The sequence below is a fragment of the Eulemur rufifrons genome, chromosome 6, assembly GCF_041146395.1.
Source record: "Eulemur rufifrons isolate Redbay chromosome 6, OSU_ERuf_1, whole genome shotgun sequence".
NCBI classification, from domain to species: domain Eukaryota; kingdom Metazoa; phylum Chordata; class Mammalia; order Primates; family Lemuridae; genus Eulemur; species Eulemur rufifrons.
In genome coordinates, this window is record NC_090988.1 from 100,372,889 (window position 1) to 100,385,094 (window position 12,206).

The 12,206-nt window shown below is 52.6% G+C and overlaps 1 protein-coding gene across 1 annotated transcript in view; it reads left to right on the forward strand.

Moving 5' to 3' along the window:
• Positions 1-12,206, forward strand: part of CPT1A (carnitine palmitoyltransferase 1A) — a 48,931-nt gene that overhangs the window by 13,515 nt on the left and 23,210 nt on the right. Inside the window, exons 2-5 of the mRNA XM_069471725.1 lie at positions 3,249-3,408; positions 5,724-5,863; positions 9,152-9,323; positions 11,391-11,492. Of these exons, the coding sequence (XP_069327826.1) occupies positions 3,268-3,408; positions 5,724-5,863; positions 9,152-9,323; positions 11,391-11,492 (555 nt within the window). The 5' untranslated portion in view covers positions 3,249-3,267. The remainder of the gene's footprint in view (positions 1-3,248; positions 3,409-5,723; positions 5,864-9,151; positions 9,324-11,390; positions 11,493-12,206) is intronic.

A 12,206-nucleotide genomic window follows, 5' to 3' on the forward strand; every position in this document is an offset into this window, starting at 1 on the left:
AATATTTTGGGGATAAAACAACTCCAAAAAATAACAATACAACACTAAAAATAATACAAATTTAAAATTACAGTATAGCTATTTACATAGCATTTACACTGTGTTAGGTATTATAAATCATCTAGAAGTGACTTAAAGTACAGGGGAGGATGTGCATAGGTTGTATGCAAATATTAGTGCTGTGCCATTTCATATAAGGGACCTGAGCATCCGTGGATGTTGGTATCCTTGGGTCCTGGCACTAATCCCCGTCGGGTACTGAGGGACGACTGTATATGCTGTGTTCTCCTGTGTGGTGACAGGCGAGTGGCGTGTCCAGTGTGGATACTCTGGACAAAGGGGCGATTCCTTCCCAGGTGGAGGGAGCAGGACGGTGCGAGAGTTCATCACGCTGCTCAGAGTGGTGTGCAGATTTTCTCGATTGACAAATTGTTGATTTCCGGAATTTCCCATTAAGTATTTTCAGACTTCAGCTGACTGTGAGTAACTGAGACAGCAGAAAGCAAAACCGTGGACTTGGGGTGGGGACTATTGTATAAATGCTTTTAAGCATCAGGCTGCAGATACTGGGATTGAGGGTGGGATTTTCACCCCTTAGATTTGCACAGGGAGCTGCTCAGCCCCTGGCTGTCTGGTTCACTAATTACTGCCTCTGGCCCTAAGAGGGAGCGGCTGGTTCAGGACAGCTCATCTCTGCTACTGCAATCGACTGGAAAAACAAATTGTCCATTTTAGGGGCATTTAGTATCCTTAGGTTTACTCTGAACCAACCAAAATGAGCAAATCCTTCGTTAAATTCAGATAGCTCTGCCAGGGGCATTTTCTCCTGGGAAGGTGCTGTATGTAGTCCCGGTGTGTCTGACTCCCTAGCAGAGGGGAGATTTCTGAGCAAACATTGGATGCATAGCTCTGGATAGAATTGGCTGCAAACACTGTGTCTAATCTTCTACCATTAATCCCCTCGTGTGCTCTATAAAGCCCCTGAAATCTAGTACCTCACTGAGAGGGGAAGGGTAGCCGTCAGGTCGTTTTATTTGCCACATGCCGGCTGTCAGAGCTCTCGCCTGTGACGCCTGTGGCACGTTTACTGTGAAGGCTTTAATTGGGGAGGGCTCAAGAGTTAACCGTGAGACTCTGGGGCAGGCTTAGAGCCGAGGGGACAGCTTTTCGAGCAGTGGATTCAGAGCTGTTTGCTTTGTCTTCTTCAACAGTGTATATTTCTTTCTTGCAAGCGTTTGCTTGGCAATCTTGCTGCTTTTGAAAATGGGATCTATTTCTTCAGAATGAGCCAGGCCATGGGAGTTCGCGCCACACCCACCAAGTAATATGGAAATATTGTTGTGTGCTTTGCAAAGTGCCATAAGCTCAGGTCATAGCCTAGCGGGAGGTGGGTTTGCTGACTTGCTCTTCTTTCAAAGTCACCAGAGCAGAGCTCGGTTCCGTGTGCTGACAGTCCCCAGTCTCCTTCCTTCTGCCTCTCCACCTGGATGCCCCTGGTGACATTTCACGTGTAGCGGGTCCACGTGTGAATTCTCAGCTTCCACCCCCCGCCTATCCCCTTCCCTCACGGAGACTTTCCTGGTCAGTAAGTGGCTCCGCTGAGTGGATGGCTCAGGCAAGAAGCCCGAGGGTCCATGCCATCAGCACACCCAGCCCGAGGTGCCTCTGAAGCCCGTCTTGTGCAGGTCATCCTCCCACTGTCACTGTCGCTGCTGTGGGCCAGGCCTGTCCACTCTCCTGGAAGCTGCCTCTACTTCCCTGCCCCCATTCACGTTCCATCCAGCATGGTCTTTAGGACAGAAATAGAAGCGAGCACCCTTCCTTGAAGCCCTTGGATGCCAGCCGCTGCCTTCCTCTCCACACCTGGCCACCTGCCCTTGGCCCCCGCCTGCTGGCCTTGCTCACGGCCCCTGCTGACCCCCTTCCCTGCCTCCAAGTCTGCCCGGGGCCTGAAGGACTTGCCTGCTCTGCCCTTGGCTGGTCCTTGTCCTGGGCTTCAGCATCGCCCAGGAGGTCCCTTGGGCACCCCCTCCTCTTCTGACCCCGAGTGCTGCCCAGGCGTTGTTTGCTTGCTCTTGGCCTCACTGTCTAGCTGCGGGGGCGGCAGGGCCGCTCCTGCCGGCTGGCGCTTTGGAGGCCGTCGGTGAGTGTTCATTGTGGACAGAGGAGTGCACGGTAGGGCTGATCTAGGCCTGCCTGTGGGGTCTCTCTGTGTCTTGGCTGGCTGGGGACCCAGTGAGCTTGGCTTCTGTGGCTGGGGGTCTTTGGAACGGTGACACCCACCGGTTTTGACAGGTCCTACACGTGGCCCTCGGTGGGCATCCAGGGCAAAAACAGGAAAGCCGACCAGTGAGGAGAACACACGATTTTGGATTTTTATGACGGTTCTTGATAGTTTTTTTCTCTTAGCTTCCTTTGCGTCCATTGAGTACAGCGTAGGAAGGGATGGAGGCCGCACGCCACGGGCATGGGGCGGGCAGGAGGGGCCGGCTCCCGGGAGGCAGGGAGGCCCAGGGCTTGGTGCTGAGCAGGTGCGGCAGAGTCTGCGAAGGGAGACAGCTGGAGCGGCAGGACCGGGGTGGAGGGGAGGCAAGAATATGCTACAGATTTGCGAAAGCAGCTTGTTTTGCTGGGCGGGGAAGCTGGCTGAGGGGGGCTGTGCTTGGGGGCCGGATAAAGTGATGCCCGCGCCACTCAGCCCTGGGGTTGCCCAAGGAAGTGTGACCTCAGCCATGACCTGAGGAGGAAGCTCCGTCCTGTGGACGCCCGTTCTGGAGGGTTCTGCGCATGTGATTTTTGTGATCTTTACGGTGCTGTCTCAAACCCTAAAGCGGTTTATCAGAACAGCAGCCGTATGCTGCCCAGGGCCGAGGCGTCTGGCGCAGGTCTGGCCTTGCCACCTGAAGACCAGGGGTTCGGGGCTTGGGGTTTCCAATGCTCTGTCGGCCTCCAGCGGGTTGGCGGCAGGAAGGGGATTTGTCTCTGCTGTGCAAGTTACTAACCTTGTGTCCGGGGGGGTGGCCTGAGATGCTGGCTGGGAGGTTTGGTTTTGGGGTGATGGCCAGGGAGTTGGGGGCTCCTAAGCAGAGGCAGCAACTGTCTGTACTGTGCTGGGCAGGCAGGTGGACGCCAAGTGTGGTGACGGCATTGGCTCTGTGAATGAAAAGTCGAAACTTAAATCCAGAATGAACAATGCTTCTAGATGAGGGGTCCTCCTAGTATCTACTGACACGCTCTTCCCCTTCCAGGTCATCGTCATCACTGAAGATGGCAGAGGCTCACCAAGCCGTGGCCTTTCAGTTCACGGTCACCCCGGAAGGGATCGACCTGCAGCTGAGCCATGAAGCCCTTAAGCAAATCTATCTCTCCGGACTTCACTCCTGGAAGAAGAAGTTCATCAGATTCAAGGTTTTCTGACGTTTGTTTCAATCTATACAGTATTGACTTTAACATCTAAGAATGGGTCTCTTGATGCTATCGTGAGATATAGGTGTGTTAGGCTGGTAATTGGCACGTAATTTATAAGGCACCTTTGCATATAGTTTGGCCACAGAACTCCTGGAGTGAATCGCGCTGGGCAGTGGGCAGGAGATGAGGCTCCGAGGGCCAGTGGCCGGCTCGGCGGAAGGCAGAGTGAAGACTGGGACCCATGTCTTCTGCTCTGAGTCAGAATCCATTACATCCTGTCGAGAAAGGGTTTTTCCCAAACTTCAGCAAGGTCATGTAATAACTACCTTGCTGATCAAATATTCAAACGTTGAAAACTACATGCATTCAAAACAGTTAACTCCACATGTTCTCATCCGTTTACCATTGGAAATTTATTCTTTTTTAAGCATGTCTTGTTTTTCATTTGCTTTAATTTTAAACATCGCAGAAGGGATAAATGCATGTTTGAAAAAAATGAAAAATGTTCATCAAGTTGAAAGTGAACCCCCGCCCCAGACAGCTGCTGTTGAGTTTGTGGATTCCCCAAAGTCCCTTTTCTGAGGGTGGCTCGGAAGAGGAAGACCCAAATGCAAGAGCAGGTGGCAGCAGGGACAGCGGAGAGGCGGGCCAGTCCCTGGGAGGCAGCCCAGCTGCACAGGTGTCCCTGGGGCTCAGCTGGTGGGGTCCTGGGCACAGGCAAATGACCAAAGGAAGGACAGTCACCTCCAGTGCCTCTCGCCTGCTGTCCTTGTGATCTGCCACAGTGGGGGAGGACGCCACCTACAGGGGAAGCTGAGTGTGACCCACGGGACTCTTGCTGAGAGCTGGGCCTTTGGAGTCTAGGAAAATAGAAGCGTGGCCATCATATTCAACCCAGTGGAAGTGTTGTTCTTTGATTTTAAAGACCTGGAAAGGAGAGACAGATAAATACACAAATAGGCGATAAATAGCATGTGCCGCGCTGATCTCCTGGTTTACTAGAACCGGTAAACTTGGTTTACTGATCACACAGAGAAAGAGGGGTCAGCTGGGGTCCGGGGTGCGGTTGGTTTTGGAAGGACGGGGGAGGCCACAGTGAATGGGAGACAATGTATCTAGAACTTTCTTCCCTCCCTTTTATTTACTTATCTATTTAATTGTAATCAATTCATGTATTTCAAAGAAAATTTTTTACTTTGGAGAATATCTTTTGGGGATTGTGAATTCAGTGGGGCTGACACGTGGGGGGTGCAAATATCCTCCCAAAGAATTCAGAGAAAGGCTTGGAGAGCGTCTAAGTCTGTTATCTTGGTCAGATCAAGATCTTACTGGGATGGCTTTAGTAAGAGTTTGCTTTTCAATTGGGAGTTTTCAAACACAAAAGTGAAGAGAATCAATTAATGATCACCACCACTCGCCTCCTTGTTTCAGCATTTTTGCCAATTTTGTTTCATATAATCCTCCCCCAACGCTGTTCCCTTTTATTTTATTATTATTATTATTTTTTTTTTTTGGAGACAGGGACTAGAGTGCAGTGGTTGTCGTCATAGCTCACAGCAACCTCAAACTCCTGGGCTCAAGCCATCCTCCTGCCTGAGCCTCCCGAGTAGCTGGGACTACAGGCATGTGCCACCACCATGCCTGGCTAATTTTTCTATTTTTAGTAGAGATGAGGTCTCCCTCTTGCTCAGTCTGGTCTCGAACTCCTGGCCTCAAGCAGTCCTCTGGTCTCGGCCTCCTAGAGGGCTAGGATTACAGGTGTGAGCCACCGTGCCCGCCCTCTCCTGTCTTTTTGACTGGGGTATTTTACAGCACATTCTCGATGTGGAGCAAGGTCTCCTATAAGTACTTCAGGGTTAAGTTGTGTCCTGAGGCAGGAGCAGTGGGGAGCGACAGTTCGGAGCCAGGGTCTGGGGCGTCCTGGACGGTAGCAGGTTGGGGAGAAGACTTCAGGACCTCATGGTGGCTCTGGGACGTCCTTCACCAGTGGGCATGGAGGCTCAGTCCGGGTGGAGCCCAGGAACCTGTATGTTAAACTAGTGCCTTGGACGACTCTAATATCCTGGGGCCACTCTTGGGGAAACTGTTTCAGGAAGGGGTTTGGCTCAGAAATAGGGGACAAAAGTTGGAATGGCTGCGGGCCGTAACCTCTGGGAAGATTTCCAGCTCCCGGGAGCGAGAGTTGCCCACAACCTGCAGGCACCTTCCTCCCTCTACCTGATGTCTCAGCGGTCCGAGGCAGGAGCTGTGGGGCGCAGTCACAGCATGGTTTGCGGGGGAGGGTGAGGCTCACAGCTCTGCGTGTCTGTGTTTAGAATGGCATCATCACCGGCGTGTACCCGGCAAGCCCCTCCAGTTGGCTCATCGTGGTGGTGGGCGTGATGTCGACGATGTACGCCAAAATCGACCCCTCCTTGGGAATAATTGCGAAAATCAACCGGACCCTTGACACGACGTAAGTAATCCTGTGAAATCTCCAGTTGTCTGGGAGGTTGCCAGTTTTATTGTTGTCTTTTGCTTTTTTTGCTTTTGAGACAGGGCCTCGCTCTGTTGCCCTGCGGTGGCGTGATCACAGCTCACCGCAGCCTCAAGCCCTGGGCTCAAGCCATCCCCCTGGCTCGGCCTCCAGAGCTTCACTGCTGCTTTCTGTCTCCTTACACGGAGGGACTGTTACTGTTCTGGGTCCGATCTGAAGCTCTTGCTGCTATTTTCACGTCACCTTTCCTCCTCCTTCCTGGACTGGTGTTAGGGTCCCCCTGGGGGTTTGTAGTCCCCTGTGGTTCCTCTGAAGACGAAGATCAGTGGTGGCCCTGGGGCACCCCCATGGAGGGTGTTGGGGCCCGAGGGGGTGGCCAACAGTGGCAGTGCACTTAGCGTGGCAGCAGGTTCCTCAAAAGGGATTTCTGCCCAAAGGGCTGATTGCCATTGTGGCCATTCCTTGGCATTTGGAGTCCATCCATCCTGGGCTTCTGCAACCCCTGGGCTGCCTGCTGCGGAGTGCTCGGGGGACCTCAGCTCCCAGCTCCCTGCCAGAGTGGCTTACAACCCCATCACTCCCTCCTTTTAGAGTTCCAGATGTTTCTAGGAGCTTGAAAGTGGGCTCTCATTCTACCAAGAGATGGCCCGGGGGTGGGGGGGCAGGGGTGCCTTTTGTCACGTTCGGCACACGTCTACTGACCGATACTCCTGCAGGTTCCAGGGATGGTCCTCAGTCCCACCTGGGATCTGGGGGTCAGACCCCACACTGCCATGACCCCGAACTGGGGTCTCCCTTGTACCAATGAGGAAGCACTCAGAGATGTGGCCGCCTGCCCAGGTCACAGAAAGAGGAGTGGGGAAGCTGGGATTCACTGCCGAGGTCCCCCAGCCCCCACCCCGAACCTAAATGAGACGAAGGCAGACTGGTCACCACCGCTTTATTGCTGCTCGAGTGTCCAGACGATGAAACGTGGGCAACCACGGTCCCCTTGGGTGGCTGCAACCCTTGCACTTGAACACACATTTTTACTTTCTAGTGTGAAAGTACCACAGTATCTCGGAAGTGTCCCTGCTGTCCCATGCCAGACATTTGATTCAGTTTCTGGGTTTTTTTTTGTTGTTGTTTTTGTTTTTGTTTTTGCTTTTTGAGACAGAGTCTCACTCTGTTGCCTGGGCTAGAGTGAGTGCCGTGGCGTCAGCCTAGCTCACAGCAACCTCAAACTCCTGGGCTCGAGCAGTCTTCCTGCCTCAGCCTCCCGAGTAGCTGGGACTACAGGCATGCGACACCATGCCCGGCTAATTTTTTCTATATATATTTTTAGCTGTCCGTATAATTTCTTTCTATTTTTAGTAGAGACGGGGGTGGGGGGGGGGTCTCACTCTTGCTCAGGCTGGTCTTGAACTCCTGACCTCGAGCGATCCTCCCGCCTCGGCCTCCCAGAGTTGTGCTGTTTGTTTACACTGGTGAACATTGTGGGCCTGGAGGAGTAGTGACCTCCCAGTCCTGCTCCGACCCTGGGCTTTGTCTTTCGGGCCAGCAGTTGCTGGTGGGACGTACGATGCTAGGTCAGGGCTGCGCTAAACAGGGACGTTCTGGATCTTATAATGGTGCCTTCCTGCTGTTTGCATGTAAACACTGTCCCCTTGGAAAGGAGTAAGAAAATAAACTGGCAGAAATGTGACATAAATGAGCACTTGCTCACAGCTGATAGCTGGATTTCCGATGACTGGAAATCAGGGATCCAGTAGATGTAACTTAATGGTCTGAACATTCTCAGGAGGGCTTGAGTAGCTGCCCTGACGCCTGCACTTGTTTTTGCACGTGGTCTGCAGAGGAGCCCTCCACACCCTGTTCCCTATTCAGGAAGCCCCTGGACACCCAGGAGTCACTGAGCAGTCACACAGCAGCCGGGTTGCTCACAGCCCGAGCTGGCACGAGAACACTGGCTCATGCCTTTATAAGCGTCTGCGAGAGACAGAATAAAAGTCCTCATCATTTTAGTGGAAGCGTGGGAGGCCTGGATGCCTGCCAGCTTCCTCGTCCGCCTGGGGACCAGGGAAGGCACGGCGGGGACTCCTGTCACCCCTGTCACTCAGCAAGCAGCTGGCAGACCTGGGTGCTCCCATGGGGCCTGTCTCCTGTCCACGGGCCGTGGCGGACAGCTGTCCTGCGTGGTGTGTGTGGAGCTCGCCCAAGCACCTTCACTACTGCGGGGTCAGCGAAGACTCTCCGTGGACTGTCCGGTGCAGGGCGTCTCCTGAGCCTGGCTTATATTTAGAAGTGTTGGCTTTTAAAGCCCTTTATAATCTGGGTCTTTATGAGATTTGTCGCTTCGTCCCTCTTAAACCTATTTTGGTAAACTGGGCCATCCCCGGCCTGTGTTTAGAAAGACCAGGTTCCAGGTTAAGGGCCAGTGTTTTTGTTGTAGAGAGGACCTCTGTGTCCCTAGGCCACTGCTTTCAAAGTGAAGTCACATGTCTCATGTGGGGTTTGCCTCTGCACCTTCCCAGCTCCCGCAGCCTCCGGAGGAGCACATTCTCTCAAAGAGAGCTTTGCACTAAATTTTTTTTTTTTTTTTTTTTTTTTTTTTTTTGAGACAGAATCTTGCCCTGTCACCCAGGCTGGAGTGCAGTGGTGTCATCGTAGCTCACTGCAACCTCAAACTCCTGGGCTCAAGCAATCCTCCTGCCTTGGCCTTCCAGAGTGCTGGGGTTACAGGCGTGAGTCACCGCGCCTCTCCTTAAGCTTACTGTCTACATGATTATTTTATATGATTTGTTTCTTAATTTGTGATAAATATTCCTGTCTAGGTCACAAACAAGCTCTTTTGATATAAATACTTAAGGCCATAGTCGTGACAAATAGTTTGAGATTATGAATACAGGCAAAATCCTGGAGTACGTCTGATGGGAAAAAAAATCCTAAAGAGCCAAAGCAAATGGTGCAGGGTCTGTGCAAGTGCCAGTCTCTGCGTCCCCTCTCCATTTGTCCTGAGACCCTGGAGGAAGTTGCGTGTTTTTGCAGATGGCACCGTTAGCCTGGGTTTGTTTCGAGGCCCGTCAGAGCAGAGGGGGCTGGTGCTTTTTGAGGCAAGAAGGAAACCCCCATGAGTCTTTGGGAGTCGGGTCCCTGTGGGTGTCCCCCGACTCTGCCTGGGGGCTGCTGTCCCTCACCGTGCCGTAGAAGGCTGCTCTGCCCCGCAGCTCGGGGTCTCCTTTCTACGCTGACGACGCCTTTGCAACTTGTCCTGGTTTGTCTCTGCAGTGGCTACATGTCCAGCCAGACCAAGAACATTGTCAGCGGTGTCCTGTTCAGCACTGGCCTCTGGGTGGCCCTCATCGCCACCATGCGCTACTCCCTGAAGGTGCTACTCTCCTACCACGGCTGGATGTTCGCCGAGCACGGCAAAATCAGTCGCGCCACCAAGATCTGGATGGTAATGGCACCACCCTCGGTGTGCGGCCCACGTGGGTGCCTTTGCAAGAAGGGGCCTCCCAACACTTGGGTTGTCACTTGGGTCTCGACCTCTCCCTGCTGCAGAGGCCTGAGTCACCGTGACATAGAAGAGTGAGCCAGAGAGTGTTTTCTCGGATGACGCTAGAGAGTTCTGCAGCATTTTGATGTTAAGGTCTCCTAGGTTTATGGTTCAGGTCACTCATCAGACAAAGGCCGTCCCTCCAGTTCTGGTAGCTTTCCTGACCGACTCATAGTCGGGCAATAAGCGGTTACCTTGGCTGACCTGTCTGGCCAGACTCGAGTGTTCCCCCAAAATCACCATGGCTGGTAACCCAGGCGTCCCTTATGTAAGGTAAATGGCTTTGCTTTGTGGATATTTGTCCAAATTTCCCTATTTAAATGTTTTGGTTTTTTGTTGGTGTTGTTTTGTGATGGGGTCTTGCTCTGTCACCCGGGCTAGAGTGCAGTGGCATCATCATAGCTCACTGCAGCCTCACACTCCTGGGCTCAAGCGATCCTCCTGCCTCAGCCTCCTGAGGAGCTGGGACTAGGGGCATGTGCCACCACGCCTGGCTAATTTTTCTATTTTTTCTGTAGAGATGGGGTCTCACTGTGTTACTCAGGATGGTCTCAAACTCTTGGGCTTAAGTGATCCTCCTGCCTCTGCCTCCCAGAGTGCTAGGATTACAGGTATGAGCCATCACACCTGGCCCTATCTAAATGTTTTTAGGAGCTCAGGTTTTCTGAAGGTAAACCATCTAAGGTGGGAATCATCTCTGGACTTCGAGGCTTCCGTCTTTGGGGCCCAGGTCCCTGTAAACCACTGCAGGCCCCCGAGTGGGGTGTGGGCCTCTGTGGGTGCCCTCTGCCTATTTGGGGTTGTGGCCTTAGGTTCACTGGGCACTTCAAGCCCAGCCTGGGTCTTGGGGGCTGAGTGCTGTCTGCACATGCTCTGTGAAGAGGTCTGGATGATTTTCATGAGCCTGGCCATCATGAGAACATTTTCTTCTAAACCTTTTTTCTCTGCTGGGGCGAATCCGTGGGTTCCTCAGTGTATGTGGGAGGAGCGTGTCAGCCTTGGTTACCTGTCTGCACCTGGCACTGGACCCTGCCCTTCTGCAGAGCTGCTGCTCGGTGGCCCCTGCTGTGGCCGGGCTGCTGTCCCGACCTCCAGGGCCTGCTTGTGGGAGAAGCGTCCATGTCACTGCCGTGCCCCACACACCTGGGCTCCACTCTCTCCCAAACCAGTTTCCTGCTGTTGTTTGGGTGTAAAATTTCTCCACTCTCTCCCAAACCAGTTTCCTGCTGTTGTTTGGGTGTAAAATTTCTCCACTCTCTCCCATACCAGTTTCCTGCTGTTGTTTGGGTGTCAGATTTCTGATTTCTAGAGAAGCAGAGTTTAGCACCTAGGAGAGATTCGGGGATGGTTTCCCACGCTTCCCAGAGCAGGTTAAATGACGCTCCCTTGGGTGGCAGACACAGCTGAGGTCCAGCTGAGTCCCTCTTCAGCACCAAGGACTCACTGCTTCCCCATACTGGCGCCCTAGGAATTCCTTTGTTTTGGTTGCATGAGGTGACCAGCTGTCATACAAGTCTCAGTCACCTGGCCTTAAGCAAGGGTCCACAGCTGTGCTCTCCAGGAGGTGAGATGATGACAGAAGGGACAGCGTTGCTTCCACTGGGGTTGGCTCAGGGCCAGGCCCTCAGGCCAGACCCTGCTCACTGCTCCTGTAGCCTTGAGCCCAGGACCCCGACACCACGGTCCCCACGTGCAGAAGCCCAGTCAGGCTGCGACATCACAGGCCCAGGGAGGGCCCTGGCCAGGCATCTCAAAGCCTCTTTCAAACTTGGCTTCTATTCGGTCTGGGTTTTTTGGGGGCTTGGTGTTTATTTGCTGGAGCCTGCCAGTGTTGGGGCAGAAAGTGGACCAAAGGAAGGACAAGTCGCCACGGAAAATCAGTCAACAGTTGCAAGTTGCACATTTTGAGAATTGCCTTTGGCGCTTTAACATAGTCTCATCTTTGAAAATGTTACTTTTTTCTTTCAGGGCATGATCAAGGTCTTTTCGGGCCGGAAACCCATGCTGTACAGCTTCCAGACCTCACTGCCTCGCCTGCCCGTCCCAGCCGTCAGGGATACCGTGAGCAGGGTGGGTGCGACTTTGGTCTCACACTGTGCAATGCCGGGCAACCGTCTTGTCATTAAGGCTTATCTCTTACTTATAACTGCAAGTTAGTTTACTAAAATTTGGCTACATTGTAGGGTTGTTATAGGAAGTCTTTCTTTTTTTCCCTAATGTATCACTACATCTTAGATTTTTCTTACCCCCAAGACAGGGTCTTGTTCATTTGCCCTGGGCTGGAGTGCAGTGGCATCATCATGGCTCCCTGCGGCCTCAAACCCTTGGGCCCAAGTGATCCTTCTGCCTCAGCTTCCCTAATAGCTGGGCCTACAGGTGTGCTCCCCCACACCTGGCTAATTTTCCTATTTTTTTGTAGAGACGGGGCGTTACTATGTTACGCAGGCTGGTCTTGAACTTCTGGCCTCAAGAAATCCTCCCTCCTCGGTTTCCCAAAGTGCTAGGATTATGAGTGTGAGCCACCACACCCAGCCCCCAAAAGAGACACTCTTGAAATTTCATTGTTAACTTTTCTTTTCAACTTTTAGAATTTAGTTTGGTGGGTTTGTGGTGATGTAGGATTTGGGGTGTTTGTAAAGACAATAAGTTTAGCTGTTTAGTTATCATTAACCTACAACAGCATTTTGCATTGGAATTAACTTGCCTAATCACTGGTAAGACCAACTTGGGGAAGGTTTTAAAATCTTCACGGTGTCATGACTTTTCCTGAGGCACAGGCGAGGA